The sequence below is a fragment of the Chiloscyllium plagiosum genome, chromosome 19 (genome assembly GCF_004010195.1).
Source record: "Chiloscyllium plagiosum isolate BGI_BamShark_2017 chromosome 19, ASM401019v2, whole genome shotgun sequence".
NCBI lineage: Eukaryota > Metazoa > Chordata > Chondrichthyes > Orectolobiformes > Hemiscylliidae > Chiloscyllium > Chiloscyllium plagiosum.
Window position 1 is genome coordinate 20,666,037 of NC_057728.1, and position 24,374 is coordinate 20,690,410.

At 40.7% G+C, this 24,374-nt stretch overlaps 1 protein-coding gene across 3 annotated transcripts in view; it reads right to left on the reverse strand.

Moving 5' to 3' along the window:
* The window catches only part of fbln1 (fibulin 1), a 176,551-nt gene that overhangs the window by 81,568 nt on the left and 70,609 nt on the right, over positions 1-24,374 (reverse strand). For all 3 annotated transcript variants that reach the window (XM_043709278.1, XM_043709280.1, XM_043709279.1), the window contains 5 exons: positions 16,750-16,893; positions 9,612-9,740; positions 7,300-7,425; positions 6,283-6,402; positions 367-498 (listed from right to left, as the gene is read on the reverse strand). In XM_043709278.1, coding sequence (XP_043565213.1) covers positions 367-498; positions 6,283-6,402; positions 7,300-7,425; positions 9,612-9,740; positions 16,750-16,893 — 651 coding nt within the window. The remainder of the gene's footprint in view (positions 1-366; positions 499-6,282; positions 6,403-7,299; positions 7,426-9,611; positions 9,741-16,749; positions 16,894-24,374) is intronic.

Sequence of the window (24,374 nt, forward strand, 5' to 3'; positions counted from 1 at the left end):
CCCCACCTTGTCTCAGTCAAATCCATCGAACTCAGCACCCCCCTCCTAACCTGCAATCTTCTTCCTGACCTCTCCGCCCCCACCCCAGTCTGACCTATCACCCTCACCTTGACCTCTTTCCACCTATCGCATTTCCAATGCCCCTCCCCCAAATCCCTCCTCCCTACCTTTTATCCTAGCCTGCTGGACACACTTTCCTCATTCCTGAAGAAGGGCTTATGCCCGAAACGTCGATTCTCCTGTTCCCTGGATGCTGCCTGACCTGCTGCGCTATTCCAGCAACACATTTTCAAACTTAGAAGGAACACCAGCAGTAATGATAATAGTGAATTCAATAGTTTAATAGATTCTGCAAGAATGTCCTACCTTGGCAGTTACGTCCATTGGATGCAAGTGTGTAACCAGCCACTGGACAAGCACACTGGAAGCTGCCAGGAGTATTGACACAGCGATAGGAGCAAATGTTGCCTCCAGCAGGTAGCGCACATTCATCAATGTCTACAACCAGATGAAAAGAAATACATAGTTTGAAATAGTCAATTGACACAGAATGTCACAAGTGATATAAAAGAGGAGCTGGTAATAAGTCTATTGAGATATGTCAAAGGGACTTAGCCAATTGGTCTAGAGACACTCTGAATTAGTGTGAACAGAATTTAGTCTGTTTTCTTTTTATTCTTTGCATTTTTCAGCCCCCTTCTGAATAGGTGAATTTATACTACTAAAATGTGATTGCTTGGATATCATCCATCCTCTAGTAGCTTTGCTGAGTGACCTAGGCTTTCAGTATTAGAATATGGCTGAGCAATGGGAGCAATATATCTGGTTAATCAAAATCAAATTTTTCAATGGAAACAAAACCAGCTGGCCCATCAATTCCTTCCTCCAACATTTTTACTCCTAGTCCAGTATTCAACAACATTTTGAACTGCCCAGATATTCAATTCCACAACCAATTCTGGTTGATTATTTCAAACTTTAATCTTAACTTTTCAAGCAAAGATGTTTTTTCATGATCTGTTTTCAATTTACTTGTGCAAACTTTACAAATGTAAGTTTATGTTCTACTGCACTTGCTTTATGTACATCAATGGGGGTAGTCATGAGTTTTTCTCTCCATAGTGAAAAGTTTAATCCCTTTTCTATCACAACAGAAAACATAATATAATGACTCACTGTGAACTTAGCTGCTTTACCTCCTCTCCAACCCAGTTATGACACTGAACACTTAGCTGAGATCAGATCACTCACCTCAGGAAGGGATAATACCAAGAAACTATATAGTTCAGCTTCATGCCATACAGTAGAGTTAACAATTGGTCCTTCCAGACTATTCAGGAGAGAACTTCCATTACAATTTTATTGCAGCTGCTATACTGCAGCATAAGAGGAAAATTGAGTTTGTATGATTTCATAGTCAAGTGTTTGAGAGCTCTAGTACAAAATAGATGGAGACAGGCTCTGGACCTCTTTGTTCAAATCAAGTAATTGGCTTAATCTGGTAGATGTAGAATGAGAATTCTGATTTGTTCAAAGTCAGACTTTGAGAGAGTGAATGTAAGGTGACTGTCTTTGTTTTGGCTGGCAATAAGAACACCAACCATTGTGTACAGTCAAAGAAAAATGTAATAAGAGCAAATGTGTTACAAGGTTTCCTGGAGAGTGAGCATCAGGAGAGGTCAACCATCTCCAAATACAGGCTCCAACAAATGCTGATTGGTTCAGAGAGTAATACAAAAGAAAATACATCTTGTGATGTGATACTAAGCCATACTACAGAGTTTAATCTTCAATCTAATGCTGTATCTCACCTGGCCTCTTATAATTGACCTGAATATTACTGTGATAAAGGAGAGGAAGAGAAGCAGTGAAAGCAGTGAGAAACCAGTACTTACCTGTGACTTCCTCTATAGTTGAATATCTTGTCACATACTTGTAGTATGGTATTGAAGGATTAATCATAGAATCCCTACATGGGAGAAGAGGCCAATCGGCCCATTGAGTTCACACCGACCCTCCAAAGGGCATCCTATCCAGGCCCATCCCCCCCATCCTCTCCACTTTAACCCCATAACCCACAATTACCATGACTAATCCACATAGTTAGTACACTACAGACAATTTAGCATGGCCAATCCATCTAACCTGCACATCTTTGGACTGTGGGAGGAAACTGGAGCACCTGGAAGAAACCCATGCAGACACAGAGAGAATATGCAAACTCCACACAAACAGTCACCTAAGGGTGGAATCGAACACAAGTCTCTGGTGCTGTCAGGCAGTAGTGCTAACCACTGAGCCAACATGCCACTCTAGATAAGTAACAGCATAGGAATATGGCTAAGGTTCGTGGAGTAAATGGTCAACCGTTACTTTACTCTTAGTATAGCTTCTGAGGATACATGAAAGGAGCTACCTCACTTTGGCCACAGATCACATGGAACTGGAGCCCAAGTGTGTAGGAGTCCAGAATATGTTCTCACAACTATACCTTGTATATAGTTTTGTTTCATAAAACTGATAGTCTTCACCAGTGAGGATGCAGATCTGCTACATAGTATCAATGGTGATCAGAGCCACAGAACCAGTGCAAGAGAAAATGAAGATCAGAGGCACACCAGTTCTGCAGGTGAAAACTGGAGCCAGTCTCATGATCCAAGCCACAAAAGGTTGGAAACACCTGGTCCACAGGTTCAAGTTCTAAATTTGGACCAGGATGAATTTTGATGTAATTAGACAGGAGCTTGCAGCGGTTGATTGGAGTAATTTGTTTGCAGATAAAGGGACCTCTGGTAAGTGGGAGGCCTTTAAAAGTGAGATAGCTAGAGTTCAAGGTCTATATGTTTCTGTGAGGGTGAAGGGCAAGATTGACAGGAATAGGGAACCCCTGGATAACAAGAGACATTAAGACTTTGACCAGAAAAAAGAAGGAGACGTGGCTCAAGTACAGACAGCTGGGATCAAAGGAATCCCTGGAGGTATACAGGGAATACAGAGAGTTTACTGAAGAAGGATATCAGCAAGGTGAAAACAGCGCATGAGATAGCTTTGGCTAAGAAGATTAGAGTGAATCCAAAGAGGTACTTTAAGCATATTAAAGGAAAAATAATAACTAGAGAAAGAATAGGGTCCCTCAAGGACCAGAATGGACAAGTATGTGGAGAACCGCAGGAGATGAGTGAGGTAGATTCACTTAAGATGCATCTGGACAGATGCATGAGTAGGCGGGGAACAGAGGGATACAGATACTTAGGAATCGGGCGACAGTTTTAGACAGTGGATTTGGATCGGTTCAAACTTGGAGGGCTGAAGGGCCTGTTCCTGGGGTGTAAATTTTCTTTGTTCTTCTTTGTTCTCAATGAATAATTCTCCTCTGTGTTTACCATGAAGAAAGACATGAAGACTTGAGAACTTGGGAAGGTTTGGTGGTGATATCTTGAGGACGGTCCATATCACAGTAGAGGAGGTGTTGGATGTATTAGAATGTATGAAGGTTGATAAATCTCCTGGTCCTGACCAGATATATCCAAGAACACTGCAAGAAGTTAGAGAAAAGAATTGCAGGGGCTGATATTTTTGCATAATCGTTAGCCACGCGTGAGATTTTGGAAGACTGGAGGGTAGTGGATGTCATGCCTTTATTCAAGAAGGGCTGTAAAGAAAAGCTTGGGAACTATAAACCAGTAAGCTTAACATCTGTGGTACATAAGTTACTTGAGAAGATCCTGAGAGATAACATATCCATGTATTTGCAAAGGTAGGATTTGATTAGGAGTAGTCAGCATAGCTTTGTGAGTGGGAGATCATGCCGAACAAATTAGTTAAAGTTCTTTGACGAAGTGACCAGGAAGGTTGACAAGGGCAGGGCATTTCAGTAAGGCCTTTGATAAGGTTCCACATGGTAGGCTGCTCTGGAAGGTTAGATCAGATGGAATCCAGGGCCGAGCTGGCAAATTGGATACACAATTCTCTTGATTGTGGAAGCAGAGGGTAATAGTGGAAGCATGCTTGTTGGACTGGAGGCCTGTGACTAGTGGAGTACCTCAGGGGTCGGTGCTGGGCCCATTGCTATTTGTTATCTATATCAATGATTTGGATGAAAATGTACAAGGCATGATTAATAAGCTTGCTGATGACACTAAAACACGCAGTATCTTGGACAGTGAGGAAGGTTACCAGAAATTGCAGCAGGACCTTGATCAGCTGGGGAAGTTGGCCGAGAAATGGCAAATGGAGTTTAATATAGATAAGTGTGAAGTCTTGCATTTTAGAAAGTCAAATCAAGGTAGGAGTTTCATGGTGAATGGTAGGGCCTTAAGGAGTGTAGTGGAACAGAGGGATCTTGGAGTTCAGGTACACAGTTCTCTGAAAGAGGAGTCACGGGTGGACAGGGCAGTGAAGAAAGCTTTTGGTACACTGGCCTTCATCAGTAAGGGCATTGAGTATAAAAGTTGGGAAGTTATGTTGCAGTTATATGGGATGTTGGTGAGACCATACTTGGAATATTGTGTTCAGTTTTGGTTGCCTTGTTATAGAAAAGATGTTATAAAACTGGGAAGAGTGCAGAAGAAACTTACAAGGATGTTGCCTGGACTCAGAGGTTGGACAAGCTAGGACTTTTACCCTTAGAGTGTAGGAGACAGAGGGGGGACCTTATAGAGGTGTATAAGATCATGAGGGGCATGGATAGGGTGAATGCACTCAGTCTTTTTCCCACAGTTGGGGAATTGAGGACTAGAGGGCATCAGTTTAAGGTTAGAGGGGAAAGAGTAAAAGGAACCTGAGGGGCTACGTTTTTACACAGAGGGTGGTAAGCACATGGAATGAGATGCCAGCAGAAGTGGTTGAGGCAGTACATTAACAACATTTAAAAGGCATTTGGACAAATACATGAATAGAAAAGGATGAGAAGGATATGGGCCAAGTGCAGGGAGATGGACATTTTGGTCAGCATGAAGAGTTTGAGCCAAAGGGCCTGTCTCTATGCTGTAGGACTCTATGACTCTATCTCAAGAATGACGTATAGATAGGCCCTGGAGCATATTCAGAGGAGGTTCACATGAATGGTCCCAACGAATGAAAAGCTTAACAAATGAGGAACGTTTGAGGACTCTGGGTCTATACTCGATGGAGTTTCACAGGATGAGGGAGGATCTAATTGAAACTTACAGAATACTGAATGGCCTAGACAGAGTGGATGGTGGGAAGATGTTTCCATTGTTAGGAAAGACTAGGATCCGAGGACACAGCTTTAGAGTAAAGGGAAGACCTTTTAGAAAGGAGATAAGGAGAAATTTCTTCAGCCAGAGAGTGGTGAATCTATGGAATTCATTGCCACAGAAGGCTATGGAGACCAGGCATTGAGTATGTTTAAGACTGAGATAGATAGATTCTTGATTGTCAAGGAGATCAAAGGTTACAGGGAGAAAGCAGGAGAATGGCGTTGAGAAACTTATCATGATTGAATGGTGGAGTAGACTCGATTGGCTAAATGGCCTAATTTCTGCTCTGATGCCTTATGGTCTTATGGGTCCTGTGAAATATGTGGATAATTTTACTTCTTTGCCACCTTCCACAACAAGGGACAACTCTCCCCAAAAGAGACAGCTGATACTTTATCAACATGTAATTCCTATATTCAAGAGTACAGGAAGTGTAAGTCAACTGCCTCCCCTAAATGAGCAGCATGAGTGGTAGAAAAAATGCAGAAAATGCTGGTGAAACTCAGCAGGTCTGGCAGCATCTGTAGGGAGCAAAACAGAATTAACCTTTTGAGTCTAATATGAGTTTAATATGACTCTTGTTAAGAACTGTTTGGACATCTTTCGTTCTTCTACCAAGGACATGCACTGACAGCAACTGCAATCACAGCATGATGAGGAAATACCACTTTGTAATGAAAACTGGACCACTACAGGGAAGCAAGAAGCTGACCTTCTAATAGTTCAATCACGAATGAAAAAAATGAAGTTTCAAACATCTCACAAAGTCGATATAACATCAACAATGTCTTAGGTTGCGGAGCTAGAAAATACTGCACAGGGTAACCTGGAGATGAGGGGTATAACAAATATCTAAGGATATTAGTAGAACAGTGCTGTACACCAATTTGGCATGTTGTCATTTAACATTTGAGATTTAAAATAGGATCCATTTTACGCTGACTTTCTACTGGCTATAAGCATCTTGAATGATAATACCTATGGATCTTTGTGAATTTTTCTACGTGATACACCAGGCTAATTAGTGAAGTTCAGACAGTATTATCATCATCTACCTTACCTTCACATGTTATGCCATCTGCATCACTGAGCTGGTAACCACGGCGGCAGTAACACTGGTATGAGCCATAGACATTCGCACATTCCTGACTGCAGGGATTGTGCTCACATTCATTTACATCTAAAAGCACAAAACAAAGGATTAAAAAGAGCATTAGGTTTATTTTCATCTCTTGTCAGAAATATGGAGCAAGTTAAATGTCACAAAAAACTCCCACAAGGTTGGCATGGCTTCTATGTGTGCACATCTCGTGTCAGTGATAATACCTATGTGCCTTAAACTGGATCTGTGTATGTGTCCATCCATTAACCAGGACAGCAATTGGTGAGGAATAAGAGTAAGACAGCCCTTCTTTTGCAAGAGAAATGTCAACTTGTTCTGGTGATAAAGAGATACTGTCTAGGAAATGCCAGAATAGGAAATGATTAACATAGTCATAACCTTACTGGACTAACCATAGCAGCTGTTGGAGTTTGAATTCATAAATGTGAAATAGGAAGAAGTAATGATGATCACAAAACTATCATAACAAAAAGATGGCTCACTAATGCTTTTCAAACAAATCCTTTCTCATTCTCACCTAAATGACACTTCAATGTCTCTCTGAGAGCTACTCAGTTGTATCAAATTGCTACAGAAATAAAATACTGTGGGCTTACCTACACCACATGACCTGCAGTGGTTCAAGCAGGTAGCTCAAACCTTATCAAGGGCAAATAGGAATGGGTAATAAACAATGGCCTTGCCAGTAATGCTCAGACTCCCATGAATGGAGAAAAGAAAATGTCCTTGTTATTGAAAAGTGGCATTTGGAATTGTAGATTCCCACTATAATGAAAATTGTGATCCATATGATGCTTAGTTCTTACTATGATAAAATGATTTTGGAAGTATCTGAAATCTTAGTTTATACTGCTAAAGGTAGAGAAGCATTTTTTGGATCACATGAGGTGCTGTTAAATAAGAAAATGTTATATTTTTAATGATCAGCTGGTAAGTTATTAAGCAGTAGAATACCTTCACAGTTTCTTGCATCAGCTGAGAGTTTAAAGCCTTTGCTGCAGCTGCAGTAGTAGGAACCTGGAGTGTTCTCACAATTGTGGGCACAGAGGCGTCCAGGATAACGCCTGCATTCATTTTCATCTGAGAGAAAAAGAAGTACAAAATTTAGGAAGAAGGGAACAATAGCTCCATGAAACTGAAATGAACAGCAACTGTTTATAAAATCTTCCCATAATCATGGAGGTAAATCACAAGAAAGCTATACTGAAATTATTATTTGAGAAACAAATACAGTTAAAGAAGCAAATACAGTTAAAGAAGCAAATACAGTTGAAGAAGCCCCACTGCCTGCTGACATTAACACCATTAGTTAGCAAGCTGCTATCTCACAAGCAACTCCACCAGTGTCTCAGTAATAATTCCAGGAGAGGCAAGCTCACAGTTTGGGGAGGGAACCATTTCTTGATGAAAGCTCATTGGAGATCCAGAATTGGGGTAATGCAGCTTTCAAAATTAAGTTACAAGATTCATCACCTTGGACAGCACCTAAACAAGATCTCGATCATAGCTGTATTGGAATCAGTATTCAACATTGTGACTACCTTAAGCCACACAAGCTTAAAGGGAAACTATATTGTTGAAAAAGGCTTTTAAAAACATTTCATTTGATTTGTTTATGAATATAAATGATGCAAACATTTCAAGGTCTCCTGTAACCAAGAAAAAGATTGCCCAAACAGAAAGAGAAAACGTACTTGGATGGACAATGTAACGTTGTCACATAAGATATAACAGAGCAATGATTCTTCCAAACACTCTTTTCCTTATCCTTTCCATTTCATTATGTTCTTTCCAACTCCTCTCTAAGAAACTTCACCCCGGTCAAATGTATCATCAATAAGAACCACATTGGTGCACATAAGTATGGGTAAGTGCTTTAGCTGTGACTTGCACCCTATCAATCCTGCAGGTTCATGTTGCAATCACTAATCCACTTGGTACACTGGAGTATGAATTGAACATCACCAATGTGGAGAAATATTTAAAGGTGGAGTACCTCAGAAAAATGATTTTGGCAAAAGATTTTCTCTTTGTGACCTCTGAGTCAGATGGTTGTGAGCTTACATTCCAATGCAGTACTGAAGGAGTGGGCTATCAGGAGCTGTCTTTGGATGAGGCGATAAACTCATGCCCTGTTGCCACTCTCAACAATGTCTCATTACACAGCTCAAAATCGATCAGGAGAGCTCTCCCCAGTATCCTTGGCAATATTCATCCCTCAATAAACCTCAACGTAAACATTATCTTCTTGTTGTCACAGTCCTCTTTATGGTATCTCAGTATGCACATTTCATACATTTCAAAAATAATTACACAGCATAAAAGAACTTCATTGTCCTCAAAGCACATTGAAATGTCCATACATCTTGAAAGGTGCCATATAAATATAAGCTTTTCTTCCTATGTTGATATAATGTGCCAAGGATATCATGGTTTTTAATTTAATTCAAAACATCATTAAGCATGATTGAACACAACATCTGGTATGTACAAACTTTCTTTCATAAGTATGTGAACCCCTTAAAAATTAGTTAGATATATTCCCTAATAAATTTGACCTTTGAACACATTCTAACATGTCCATATGACCATTCCTTTATAGACTATCCATCCCCTTCTGTTCCTGCCTTGCATTCCCTGCATTGAATGTTTTTAAAGCTAAGATAGATAACTTTTTGAACAGTAAAGGAGTGAAGAGTTATGGTGAGAGGGCAGGTAGATGGAGCTGAGGCCACAAAATGATTGGCCATGATCTTATTGACGTGGTTCTGTTCGCCGAGCTGGGAATTTGTGTCGCAGACGTTTCGTCCCCTGTCTAGGTGACATCCTCAGTGCTTGGGAGCCTCCTGTGAAGCGCTTCTGTGAGCTTTCCTCCAGCAAATCTTCTCACAAACTTTGATGATCTTATTGAATACTGGAGTGGGCTCGAAGAGTCAGATGGCCTACTCCTGCTCCTGGTTCTTATGTTCTTATATTCAATCACTATCTTAGATCCACCCACTGCCACATTATGGTTTGATTACAGAAATGGTCTCATCAGGTTTTCTTCATCCTCTAAAATTCAACCCTGCAACAAATGATTATTCCTGAGTCTAGTATTAATGACAATCAGGTCAAGTAACAATGACACTTAAGCATGTCTTCAATCTCAACTTGTGGTTCTAAACTATAACTCAGAATAGAAGGTGAACTCCCAGACAAATTGTATTTCATTTGTAACGTTTTAGAATAATAGCCTTTGCTGGCTATGTATGTATTCCACTTACCAACACATGTTCTGGAAATGCTGTTGAAATAATATCCAATCTTGCAATCACAGTGAAAACTGCCAGGAGAATTGATGCAGGAATGGCCTTCACCACAAGGATTTTGTAATCCTACACATTCATCAATGTCTGCAAGATAAAGAAAAATAGCTCGAAATTACACAAGATCAATTAAAAGTTAGGATTTGTGAGGTATTTTTGACATACAACTGTAGTAGCAAAAATGTGCACTTTTTGTCTTTTGCTTTTCATGCTCCCCGCACAGTTTTGCATTGCTGGGAACAGGGTTTAGTGATCAGCATTATCTCAATAAGTTTTCATGGTCACTGCCACTACTCCTCTTCCTGCAGTCTACTGTGCTCTCCCATGTGGTTCTGCATTCTCACCATACCCTTTGGGTTTACACCCCATTGGCTGTTCTCATCTTACCTCTACAGATACCACTGGTTCCGCGCTGGCCCCAGTCATGACCTCCCTCCGCCTTTAGTCATCCCTCTGATGACCCAACAGGTCCCTGGAATCCTCTTGAAAGATCAGCAGAAGGATCCCCTAGGACTACTTTTGCCCTAGACCTCAGACCCACTTCAATGAGCAGCCCCTAATCATGAATATAATCACTGACTGCTACATTTGCACTGAACATTGAACAGTCCCTGGACTGCACTGGGATAGATCCACTGACTGAGAGTGCTCCAAGCAGATGACTGACCATATGAAGCCCTTGGATTATGTCTGTGACTGAAAGCACCCTGCCTTGAATGGACTGAAAACTTGCCCCTACCAGTTTCCAACATGGTGATTTGATTGAATACACATGCAGGCAGTTGGCACATGCTTGTGAGTGTTAGATTGATGCCTCGGTGTACCATGCAGCAAGATGGCCCCTACTCCCAGGAAAGATCCCGACATGCATGAGAAGCAGCTAGTCTGAGCTAAAGAGCAGTTCAATGCAATAATAGTGACAGCCTTTGGTTCTGGCTGAATTGCCAACATGTTGACAGACATGGCATGGCAAGGCATAGATGCTGTGAGCATGCAGATGGGTGCTAAGTAAGCACTTGTGAAGAGAGCAGGCAAACAATCTCTGAGATGCAGTCTGGTCAAATCCTTGAACTGGATGCCTGTTTTTATTATGCAAAGTATCCTTGCAGAATTGTGCCCTGCAGTGCAAGTCTGTACTTCCTAAATGGCTCTGCAAGCTTGTTGGAGAGGTATCATGATGGTTATGATGCCAGTATTAGTGGGTGGCTGTCAATTTTCATGAATCATGCTGTGAAATGCAGTTTGATTGAATGCAATGTGGAAGTCATTTGGAGCAAGCGGCCAGCTGAATCAACCAGGTATCTGCTCCAATTTCTAAGACAGGTTTTCTTGACATCTAGCTTGGTTGCACAGTTTGATATGATTGAAGGCTGAACATTAATAAAGTAAGTTCGTCCGTCAACAAGGCATTTAACTAGAATAATCTCCCTTATAGGGTAAAATGCTGTTGCCAAGTGAGAAACTTGCCATGCCTCTTGTCAAAACTATTAAAGGTGAAGTGAAATGGTCCTAACATTGAGGTTGGCCTCACTGGACTTATTGCCTAATTCTACCACACATCTCACCATAGCCGAATCACTCAGACTCTTATAGGTTTCCACTTACTGTCTCCTTTGCACAAAGGAATCAGGGCAAATCATGATCACTGTTCCCTTTTAACAGGGGGAATCAGGATCACTATAATGTTTGCATTGGGGCGCCAGAATCACCAATCTCCTTACACGAGAAGAGCTAATTCTTTATGCAAAACTATTGGAGAACATGATGAAGTCTTGCTTTAAATTTTGTCGACAGAATCTTGAGGCCCCTCCATGGTGAATCTTGTATACCAGTCAGGATGGGTGTGTGTCGGGACCTCAGTACATTTCTGCTTCCACCCTGATTAGGATCTAAGTCCATGATGGGAAGGCCACTTAAGGGCCTGATTCAGGCACTGCTAAATATTAATCTAGTAGTGGGCATGGGGTCTTCCATGCACCAAAGCAAAGCAATAGAAGAATTAGGATCAGGAGTAAGCCTTCCAGCTCTTTGAGCCTGCTCTGCCATTCAATAAGAATGTGGCTGATCTGATAGTCACCTCAATTGCACTTCCCTGTCCCTCTATCATAACCCTTGACTCCACTGTCAATCAAAAACCTACTAGCTTGAAAATATCGAATAAACCAACCTCAAGTGTTCTCTGGGGAAGGGGATTTCACAGTCTAATTACAATCTGAGAGAAAATGCTCCTATTTATCTCAGTCTTAAATTGGAGACCACTAATCTGTAAACTGTGTATGTTACTCCATAAGGAGATACATGCTCTCACCGTCCACCCTGTCAACTTTACTCAGAATCTTACGTATTTCTGAAAGATTGTTCCTAAACTCCAATGTGTAAAGACATAGCCTTTCCTCATAACATAACCCCTTCAGCACAAGAACCAGAGCAGTGAAACTTCACTAAACTATCATTTTTTTGAAAGAAGGAGACCAAAACCGTGCAGAGTACTCCAGATGATGTCTCACTGAGTATACAACTGCAGCAACACTTTCTGATTTTTGTGATTGATATGATGGACATTGTTTCTAAGACTCTGAAGAGGACCAAATGTCAGGTCTCACTCCTTCAAGTTCCTAAACCGCTGTGCTCACAAGTCCATCTGACATTATCAGAGTGAATAGTGCTTAAGGCACTCCAAAGTATTAACTTTTTCAAACCCACTTATAACACAAGTCACTTAACTAAATAGCTGTAAGTTCTAAGGGGATTGCAGAGGCATGTAAAGACTCTTGAAATACCAGGAATTTGTAAACAAGGGATGGATGTGTGGGAATCCTACCTTAAGACTAAGAATTCGAAATATCTCAATATAACTGATTTTATTTTGCTTTGTGGAAGCCTTGATTCCTCAATATGAACATGTAACCAGTTTGAATTTTTGACGTTGAGAAAAAAATGTAGCTAAGAACAATCAGTGTCCAAGAACTTTCAAGGAAGAAAACACCTCTCTCGAAATTTAAGGAAAAGCAGAAACGGGAGAAATATCTTAAACAACTAGTGATTTGCTGTGAAATAATTGAGCACACCTTCAGAACAGAGGCTAGGAATCATTTCTTTTATCCAAAATGTGCAGTTGTGTGAAATGTAGTTCATAAGAAAATACCATCTATTCAACTGCAGAAGCTATTGCAGCTGCTGGATCTGATTCAAGTATTAACCTCTTCACTTCAGCAAAAAGGAATTCAAGCGAAAAACAGTGGTGGTATACCACAGAGGCTATAGTTTTCTCTCATGCAAGCATTCTTTTATCTTGTCATACTTCTTTTAATTTTGGTATCTGTCATGTTTTTGTTAATAACTTTGTTTCTTTATCCTTTTGAAATATTTAGTACTTTTAATGAAAATAACACGTAACCTGTTTAATCAAAAGCTCAACTGCATGTCTGCTTTAACTTGAATCATTATTATGTAATAGGGGGAACATGAGCTATATTCATCTGCAGTAATGGACATACCTAGTGGTCATGATAAGTTCCTTTAACAGAAAATGGTGTATCATATTTCACATGCGGAAATAGACAGGAAGTGGATGTTGATTCAGCTACATAAAAACAACTAAAAAGTTAAGGTTGGCACAAAATCGAAAGTAAAGAAATAATTCAGTGAAAAATGGTAATCCTGAAGATTGGAGAAAACTAGCAAAGGACAGCGAAAAGAAAATGAGGGCAAAATTGAAGCATAAAAGAATCTACAACAATATATAAGAACACACAACAGAAGCTTATATAAATTTGTTAAACTTGAGCAGATGCAGAAAAGATTTACAGGGATGTTGCTGGGAATGGAAGATTGAATAAGCTGCAAAAGTTTTCCCTGGAGCACCAGAGGCTGAGGGGTGATCTTATAGAGGTTATTAAATTCATGAGGGGCATAGATAAAGTGATTAGCCAAGTCTTGTCCCCAGGGTGGGGACGTCCAAAACTAGAAAGCATAAGTTTAAGGTGAGAGGGGAAAAATTTAAAAAGGATCTGAGAGGTAACTTTTTCACGCAGGGAGTGGTGCGTGTATGGAACAAGCTGCCAGAGGAAGTGGTGGAGGCTGGTACAATTACAACAGTTATAAGCATCTGGATGGGTATATGAATATGAAGGGTTGGGAGGGAAATGGGCTGGCAGATGAAACTAGGTCCGATTGGGATGTCTAGGAGAAAGTGAAGATTGCAGATGCTGGAGATCAGAGTCGAGAGTGTGGTGCTGGAAAAGCACAGCAGGTCAGGCAGCATCCGATGAGCAGGAGAATCGACATTTCAGGCATAAGCTCTTCATCAGGAATTGGATGTCTGATCGGCGTGGATGTATTGGACTGTAAGATCTACTGCGTGCTATATGGCTCTATATAAATGGTAACTGAATACTGAAAATGAGCATAGGTCTCTTAGAGAATGAGACTGACAACCTAATATTGGAAATTAAGGAAATGCCAAACTTTGAACTGGTGTTTTGTTATGCTAATAGAAACATAAAACATTTCAATGATAGTATGATAAATCTTTATTTTGTTTTAACAATTTGTGCTGACAGAGCCAGCAATCTGGGGGACATTCAGAAGACAGACAATTGCAAGGAGGTTGTTACATTTGAATCCTATTGGTACTTGCTATATTTGACTGTTTTAAAATATTAGTCATATTCAATACTGCCAAGGAACAATGGCAGGGCTCATTGCAAGGTTTTCAATAAGTCATTCAAATTAGTCCTAGATCCACTGAAGAATAGTTCAAGGGTCCCATTTGGTTAGAGTTAGAGAAGGGCAGAGATAGAAGCAACTTGCATAGAGAAAGAAACTCTTAAATTGTACTGCTGAAAAGACAAATGAACTACATCAAATATGTGTAGTTAGGGACTCATTGAGAAGTCAAGAGCAGGTGGATCGCTTTGTGCTGTTTGAGGTTATGAAGAAGTTCTCGGAGTTAGTAGATTGTTAAGTTTTAGAGTCAGAGCTCTGCAAAAGTCCTGAGAGCTATGGAGCCTTAGAAGGAGTCACATGCCATGAATAGTTCAATGCAGCAGTATATGGAATTTGAAAATAAAAGCAATATTTGCTTTGTGCAACCAAGCCAGATAAAGCTCAGAAAATAAATTTGGCATGGTATTAAATTGGAGAAGCTAGTCATCTGTGAAAAGATGCAGTTATGCCTATAAATAAGTGTTTGATTTGCAGTTGCCAAAAATCCAAAGGAGTATAATCCCAGGAAAGGAAGGTAAACCACTAAAGTATGCACAGCCATTGAGGTGGCCCATGATAGAATAGCTTTTGAGGATATTTCAAGGCCACGTTAAAAGTGAAGAACCATAAACTGTTGTAAAGTTTTATTGAGACTTGATGACCCATAGTGTCACTGGCATCTGGGGGAAATTGCAAAGGAATCTGTACTATATGTTTTGATAGCATTTGCTGTGTTCTAGTATGTGTTTGCCAATTGTCATTAGTTACACATAACTCGTTTTAATTTTGAGATGTTAGAATAATAAGTCATATCTTTGCACAATATAAACCTTTTTGGCATATTTGCTGAAATACACTTTATTCATAATAAACTTGTTGTCCTTTGTTGACTAAAGAAACCTAGCTGACTTGTTCCTAATACTAACTGAATACATTTTTTAATTGTTAACATCACCATTTGGTTAAATATAATATTTGATGTGAGCAGTTGAGGAGTGAGACTCTAACGGATTTGGTACCTCTCCAATTTTGGTTGCAAGTTATTAGTTATTTCTTTTTTATCTAGTTAAAACAAGTTGAGAGCTGTTGGTGCCAATACAGACCAGTTAGGAGCAGTTCATATTTCCAACTAGTTTCAATTAATTTGGAATTGAGGGATAGTTTTGATTTCCTCATTTAAGGAGGGATAAAATCGTATTGGATGCAACTCAGAGAAGGTTTATTAGGGCTGCTTCCTGGAAGAAAGAATCTGTCTTATGATGTAAGATTGAGCAGGTTCAGCTCATCAGACTTTAGAAGAATGAGGAATGATCTAACTTAAATGTTCAAGATTTCAAGGAGACTTGACAGGATATTTCCTTCATATGGGAATATGGATTTGGGGATACAGTTTCAAAATAAGAGGTCTCCCATCTAAATAGGGTTGAAAAAGAATTTCTTGTCTCATAGGGTTATTTATCTTCGGAACTTGCTTCCACTGAGAGCAATGAAGACTGTGTAACTGAAGATATTCAAGGTTACAATAGACAGAATTTTGGTCTACAAGAGAGTTGAGGGTTCTGATTAGATTAGATTAGATTACTTACAGTGTGGAAACAGGCCCTTCGGCCCAACAAGTCCAAACCCACCCAGACCCATTCCCCTACATTTACTCCTGCCCCTAAAACTAAGGGCAATTTAACATGGCCAATTCACCTAACCTGCACATTTTTGGACTTTGGGAGCAAACCGGAACACCCGGAGGAAACCCACGCAGACACGGGGAGAATGTGCAAACTCCACACAGTCAGTCGCCTGAGGCGGGAATTGAACCCGGGTCTCTGGCATTGTGAGGCAGCAGTGCTAACCACTGTGCCACTGTGCCGCCCACTGTGCCACCGTGCCGCCCATAGTGGCACAGTTATGAGGGGCAAGCAGGAAAGTGAAATTGAGACTGCAATGGGATCAGCCCTGATCTTATCGAATGATTTGATATGGCAGAATTGTTAGATACAAAGTGGCTAGAAGTTCTGTCACTATTGCTGAGGTGAAATTACAGGGTACATTCAGGTACAGTTAGAGGATTAGAGAGAGAAAGCCATGTGGTGACCACTTTCGAAATGTAAAGAATAAAATACTCCAATTTTCAATTTCCCCTTTACTTACTTCAACCCCTGTTCCTTTGCCACAGTCTCAAGGTGTAGCTTGAAGTAATATTCTGAAAACTAACCTTTATGTATTACTAAATTATCATAAACCTCGATGTTTCTATTCAAAGATGACATTTTCTTTCTCGCCTTTCCTCATTCTTCAGTCTTCCTGACAGTATAGATCGGCTTTATAGTTCTTAATGATATGTTACATTTATTAATACATCAGTGACTGTTGAAGTCAGAAAATGGCAACTCACCCGCACAGTGTGATCCATCCGCAGAGAGGCGATAACCTCGACCACAGTTAACAACGTTGCGCTTACAGCTGTATGAGCCAATGCTGTTGATACAGGTGTAGCCAACCTGGCAAGGCAGCACAGTGTTGGTACACTCATTGATGTCTGGAAAATGGAAATAAATCAGTTTACCATGGTAGTCAGCAGCATCTGCGTCCATTGACATTCACATTGGGAACAGGTAGAAAATGGTGCTTAGTTTTGACAGCATCTTCTTTCAGTAAAATACAAAAAACATCTGACAGATTATTTCACCTTCACATTTACTGTCCAGAGAATGAACATAATTTCTAGTTTGCAAACTAGAATTGTTCTCAGCAAAAAGCAGCAAATTAGGGAAAGAAGGAAGCTGCCAAACAAATTGCTTATATCTTTAAGTTGATGTGATCCACATTTACTTTAAAACAAAACATATTACTATTAAGAAAAATCATAGGTCTCAAGCAATCTTCAGTGATATTCAAAGCCAAGTCAGAAAGGCACTATTATATCTATAATACTTAAGATCAGGAATGTGCCAACAAGCTATCAAACAGCAGTAGGAGTATCTACAATTATACCTAAGATTCTCCATTGGTTGAGTTGGCATTTCTTGATAAGCATTGATTGGAGATCAGTCATCAAGCTCTCTGCAACTTACATTTCCTTGCTCTACTTGCAGATTATTTCACAGCATTTGGAAAGACAGAGTTTGATTAGCAGTAGTCAGCATGGCTTTGTGCATAGGAGATCATGCCTCACAAATTGTTAGAGTTCTTTACTGGCGACACGGTGGCTCAGTGGTTAGCACTGCTACCTCACAGCACCAGGGTCCCAGGTTCGATTCCAGCCTCGGGTGACTGCCTGTGTGGAGCTTGCACGTTCTCCCCATGTCTGCGTGGGTTTCCTCTGGATGCTCCGGTTTCCTCCCACAGTCCAAAGATGTGCAGGTTAGGTGAATTGGCCATGCTAAATTGCTCATAGTGTTAGGTGCATTAGTCAGAGGGAAATGGGTCTGGGTGGGTTACTCTTCGGAGGGTCAGTGTGGACTTTTTTGCCAAAGGGCCTGTCCCCACACTGTGGGGAATCTAATCTAAAGTAACCAAGAAGATTGACGAAGGCAGGGCAGTGGACATAGTCTATAAGGATTTCAGTAAGGTCTTTGATAAGGTTTCACATGATAGGCTGCTCTGGAAGGTTAGATCACATGGAATTCAAGGTGAGCTGGCAAATTGGATACACAATTCGCTTGATGGTAGGAAGCAGAGTGTAATAGTGGAAGCATGGACTGGAGGCCTGTGACTAGTGGAGTGCCTCAGGGGTCGGTGCTGGGCCCATTACTGTTTGTTATCTATATCAATGACTTGGATGAAAATGTACAAGGCATGATTAGTAAGTTTCAAGATTAGAGTGGTGTTGGAAAAGCACAGCAGGTCAGGCAGCATCTGAGGAGCAGGAAAAATTACGGGCAAAAGCCCTTCATCAGAAATTAGTAAGTTTGCAGATAAAATAGGCGATATCATGGACAGTGAGGAAGGTTATCAGAAATTGGAGCAGGACCTTGATTAGCTTGGATGCATAAATGGCAGATGGAGTTTAATCCAGACAAAAGCAAGGTGACGCATTTTGGAAGACCTAATACAGGAGGGAAGTATACAATAAATGGCAGAACTCTTAGCGACATTGACATAAAGAGGAATCCAGGCGTAGAGCTCCACAGTTCCCTGAAAGTGGCAACATAAGTGGATAACATGGTCAAGAACGCATGTGGCATGCTTGCCTTGATCAGTCAGATCATAGACCATAAAAATTGGCAAGTAATATTGCAGCTGTATGGAACTTTAGTTAGGCCACATTTGGAATATTGTGTACAGTTCTGGTTGCCACACTATCAGAAGGATGTGGAAGCTTTGGAGATGGTAAAGAAACGGGGTTTACCAGGATGTTACCTGGTTTGGAGGATATTAGCTATGAGGAGACATTGGATACTAGGTTTTTTTTAACTTGGATGTTGAAGGATGAGGGGTGACCTGATAGAAATTTTAAGAATTCTGAGAGGCAGGGATAGAATGAATGGTCAGAGTCTTTTTCCCAGGGTAGAAATGTCAATTGCTAGGAGACTTATTTTTAAAGGAGATACAAGGGGCAACATTTTTTTCCACAAAGGCTGATAAGTGCCTAGCATGTGATGCCAGAGGAGGATACAATAGCAATGTTTAAGAGGCTACTTGTCAGATATATGTATAGACAGGGAATGGGGAAATACAGGTTGTGTAGAGGCAAAAGGTTTTTAGTTTAGAAAGGTTTAATGTGTCAGCACAGTGTTGGTGAGCCGAAGGACCTGCTCAAGTGCTGTAGTGTTCTTTGTTTTTTATTCTAAAACAAAACTCTGCTCTGAACCTTGTGGCTGCTAGGGAGCAAACAAAACATTTCAAGCATGCCTGTTAAGCCTCTCTGAAAAAATGCAACATTCCCCTTACATGTGGAAATCTCTTGCCACATTCCACCCAAACTGCAGAAGAAGACTCCATAAAGGTCCCAACCATTCCCGTCATCATGCCGCCAGGCCCAGGTGGAGGCCAAGTACAGACAGTGGAAGCAATATTTAGAAACACCTCGGCAACCTTTTGAAATGCTAGCTGAGCCATTGGGACTGGCTGTGTGGTTTCAGCATTGTACTGTTTCACCACATCAGGACCCAGAACTTAACAGTGGAATAAAATCACCCACCATCTCGAGAAACAGCCTATTCAGATCCTCTTGTAATAAAGGCTAACACACCATTTACCTTTCTAACTGCTTCTGCAGCAGAATGGTTGCTTTCATTGACCAGTGTAAAAGGACACCTGGGTCTCATTGTACAGTAGCTATTCTCAATTTATCATCACTTAAATATACTCTGCGAATATGTTTTCCTATTGAAGTGGATAACCCCACACATATCCATGTAATACTGCTTCACCATGCCTTGTTTCACTCATTTAATTTGACTAAATCGCGATGGAGCCTCTTTATATCTTCCTCACCACTCGGACTTCCCCTTGTCTTATGTTGTCAGGAAGTACTGTAATTGACTCCCTCATCCAATCATTCATATATATTTTGACTTCAAGCAATGATCCCTGCCATTCGTCACCACCTTCCACTCTAAAAAAAGTCTGTTTATTCCTTAGAGAAACTCGGTTTCTGCTCTGCTAACCAATTTTTAATTGATGAACCAATTCTCAATGTTTGTCTCCCTTTTCTATCTGATTGTCCAGTCTTTATTTCCTCTTCATTTCTCTTCCGATTCTTCATTTCTATTTTGACTCCAATTCATCCAATGTTCTTCTAATATCATTCCTCTTTCTCGTTTTCTATCCCTGGACTTCATTGGTTAAAAAGATAGACTTTTAGTTTCTTTTACTCATTTGTATGATGAGGGCATTGCTGGTGGCACCAACATTTATTGCTTGTCCCTAGTCGCCATTGAGAAAGTGGTTGTGAGGTGCCTTCTTGAACCTCTGCAGTCTAGGTGCTGTAGGTAGACCCACAATATCATTTAGAGGGGATTCCAGGATTTTGACCCAGCAACAGTGATGGAGCAGCAATGTATTTCCAAGTCAGAATAGTGAATAGCTTGGAGTGGTACCTGCAGGTGGTGATGTTCCCATGGATCTGCTCCCTTGTTCTTCTAGGTGGACATAGTGAGAGTTTGGAAGCTGCTGTATAAGGATATTTGGCAAATTTCTGCAGAGCATCTTGTAGATGTCATATATGCTATTGAGTATTGGTGGGACAGTGAGTAGATGCTTGTGGATGTGATGCCATTCAAGTGGGCTACTTTGTCCTTGTCCTTTGTCAAGTTTCTTGAGTGTTGTTAGAGTTTCACCAATCCAGGTAAGTGGAAAGAATTCCATCACATTTCTGACTTGTGACTTGTAGATGATGAACAGGTTTTGGGATTCAGGAGGTGAGTTACTCACCGCAGTATTTCTAGCCTCTGCTTTTATACGGCGAGTCTAGTTGAGTTTCTGGTCAATGGTGACCCAGCCAGGATGTTGATTCTGGGAGGATTCAGCAATAATTAAGTCTTTTCACCTATACACCACACACGTGTCAACCCAAGCCCAGATACTGTCCAGATCTTGATGCATTTAAACATGGACTGCTTCAGTATCTGAGGAGTGGTGAATGGTGTTGAATGTTGTGCAATCATCAGTGAACATCCCCACTTCAAACCTTATGATGGAAGAAGATCATTGATGACACAGCTGAAGAAGGTTAGGCCTAGTAAACTGAGGAACTCCTGCAGAGCTGTCTTGGAACTGAGATGACTGACTTCTAATAACCTCAGCTATCTTCCTTTGTGCCAGTTATGATTCAACCAAGAGTTTCCCCCTAATTTCTATTGACTCCAGTTTTCGGCTCTTTGACACCACACTCAGTCAAATGCAGTTTTGATGTCAAGGGCTGTCACTCTCACCTCTGGAATTCACCTGTTTTGTCCATGTTTGAACCAAAGCTGTAATGAGGTCAGGAGTTGAGTGGCCCTGGTGGAACCCAAACCAGACATCATTGAGCAGGTTATTTCTGAGCAGCTGAGGCAATGGCCAGGTGGTATTATCACTGGACTATTAATCCAGAAACTCAGCCAATGTTCTGAGAACATGGGCTGAAATACCACCATGGCAGATGGTAGAACTTGCATTCAACAAAAAAAATCTAGAATTAAATATCTACTGATGACCACGAAACCATTGCTGATTGTTGAAAACGCTTATCTGGCTTACTAATGTACTTCAGTGAAGGAAATCTGCCATCCTCACCTCGTGTGTGACTCCAGACGCACAGCAATGTGATCAACTCTCAACTGCCCTCTGAAATAGCCAAGCAAGCCATTCAGTTGAAAGCAAGATAAGGAACAGGCAATATACTCTGGTTAGCCAGCAAGGCCCAAGTCCCGCAAGTGAATAAAAGGAAAAGTACTGCTTGATAGCACTGTTGATAATATCTCCCATCACTTTAATGATGATGAAGTGATGGACTGGTGATTGGCTGGGTTGAATTTGTCCTGCACTTTGTAAGCAAGACAATTTTCCACATTGGGTAGATTCAAGAATTGTAAATGTACTGAAAAAGCTTGGCTGGAGAAGCAGGGAGTTCTGAAGCACGAATCTTCAGGACTGTTGCCAGAATGGTATCAGGGCCCACAGCCTCTCCATTATCCAGTACCTCCAACCATTTCTTCATATCATGTAGAGTGAATTGAATTGACTGAAGACCCATATCTGTGATGCTAAGGACTGTGATGCTATGGATCATCCACTTGGAATTTCTGGTTGAAGATTGCTGCAAATATTTCAGCGTTATCTTTTGAGATGTTAGTCTCCGCCATCATTAAGGATGGGGATATTTGTAAAACCTCCTCCTCCTCCAGTGAGTTGTTTAATTTTTCACCACCATGACTGAATGTGACAGAACCGTAGAGCTTAGATCTGATCCTTTGGCTGTTGGATCACATAGCTCTGTGTGTCACTTGCTGCTTATGATGTTTGGCATGCAAATAGTCCTGTCTGGTAGCTTCATCAGGTTGTTACCTCATTTTTAAGTATGCCTGGTGTTGCTCCTGGAATAGCCTCCTGCACTCCCAGTGAATCTGTGGAAGTCTTTAGTGCAAAGGGCTGTCGAGACTGGGTCATTAAGTATATTCAAGGCTGAGGTAGGACTAGCATTAGCAGTAAGTTGTGCTACAAAATGCTTTTAAGCTAAAGAGTGAGGAGCAGAATCTAACAATGCAACCAACGCTATTAACATTGGACTCAGTTTAACTCAAATTTGTAAAACTCTTGCTTCCATTCATAATATACATGGACTTCTCCTTTCCCATAGTATTTTCATACAACACCACTAGTTTTAATGATTAATATGGTGCCATGTGCCTGTGGCTGTGCCTGAAATTAAGGCTGCAAGCAAACTATTCAAAATCAGTGCTGCCAAAATGCAGGCAATCAACCATTTTCGCTTCTTTGCATCAAATGTAATATAAGGGGTCTTGTGTCCAACTGTGCACTACCTTTGCTTGCTGGTGCTGCAGGGGATCAAGGGGATTCATCAATTACAGCTGATAGATTGTTCCGGTAGGAAATCTCCATGAAAAGCTAATGCCTCCGATCTGACAGTTCTCCAGGCAATTCTGACATCTGCAGTGGCTGATGCTTATTGTCAGAAAGTGTAGCTTGGCAAAGCATGCAAGTACCCATCTGACTTTCAACATGTTTCTCTGTTGCTGAAATGTGTGGCATCTGTTTGGCTACTGGCACTGAATTAATGATTTGAATCAACACTGGCTCAGATGCTGTCTGATAGATTAGCAGTGAGCCCTTTCAGTATGCGGCACACTTCCCTTCTGTTGTTGACTCAGCAGTGGTCCTGAATTGTTCTTTAACTAGTCCACATGGAGAGATTTTAAAAGCATTTTGCTCAGTTTGTTACATTCATTTAGTGAATAAGTGGTTGCCCTCCCCCACATCAATCATTCCTTTCAAGCAAGTAGACAATGTGCCAACTTTGGCCACCAGCTGTCCATTATAAGTCATACAACATCACAAACATATTAATCATCCATTCTGGATGAATGTAGATCTATACAGCTGGTTATTCAGCAGGACCCTGCCTCCAGCCCCTTAGAGAATTATCCTGCATGCTGTCCTGCAGCGCCATCTTATGCTTTCAAATGACATTACATGGAATGCATTTGTGAGCTGCACATTCTGATAGGGACTTGTATGAATAATTTCCCATATAATCATACAGTAAACTTTTTGGTTAATTGGCATCTATGGGGTCAGGAGTGTGCTGGTTGATCAAATATTCTGGATGATCAAGAGGTCCAGATAATCAATGTAAAAACACACATTAAGCAATAGAAACGTAATGCAGGAGGTATACCCATCTGCATTATACTTTATTTACAGCATATATCACTTAAATAATAAAAAAACTTTTGCTTGAAATAAAACCTAACAGTAGAGTCCTCTCACCAGTAGCCTTAGCTGACTACTCTGACATCGTAGAGATAGCAATAATACAGAAAGCCTCCAGTATTTGTAATTTTTGCTGTTCTCTCGTGGTTCATAAGGTGCCAGTTAAAATAAAGTTTGCTACACTTGTATATGCTGTTTCTCTTCTAGTATCACCTGCTCTGTGCAGGTTTTTGGACAGGATCTGTTTATAATTGTAGTGAGGTGTGTTTGCTGTACAACTAATATTTTCTTTCCAAGAGGATGATTCTTTCAGCATAACCTTCAGGATCTTTCTTGACACTTTATGCAAGAGAAATTGATGATTTTCCCTATTTATCACTATCTGCATTTATGGATTCAGGTTACTTTAAAATTTAAACTCTTTTGTCCTTATTTTTATGCATAGAAATACAAAAGGATTTTTTTTTCATCTCTTCATGTGATGTGGGCATCAGTGGCAAGGCCAGCATTTGTTGTGAATCTTAAATTGCTCTGGCGAAAGTGGCCATGAGCCAACATTCATGAACTACTGATGTCCACTGTATGTAATCATAGTGCTGTTAAGGAGTTCCATAGTGCTGTTATGGCCTAACATCAGCGAAG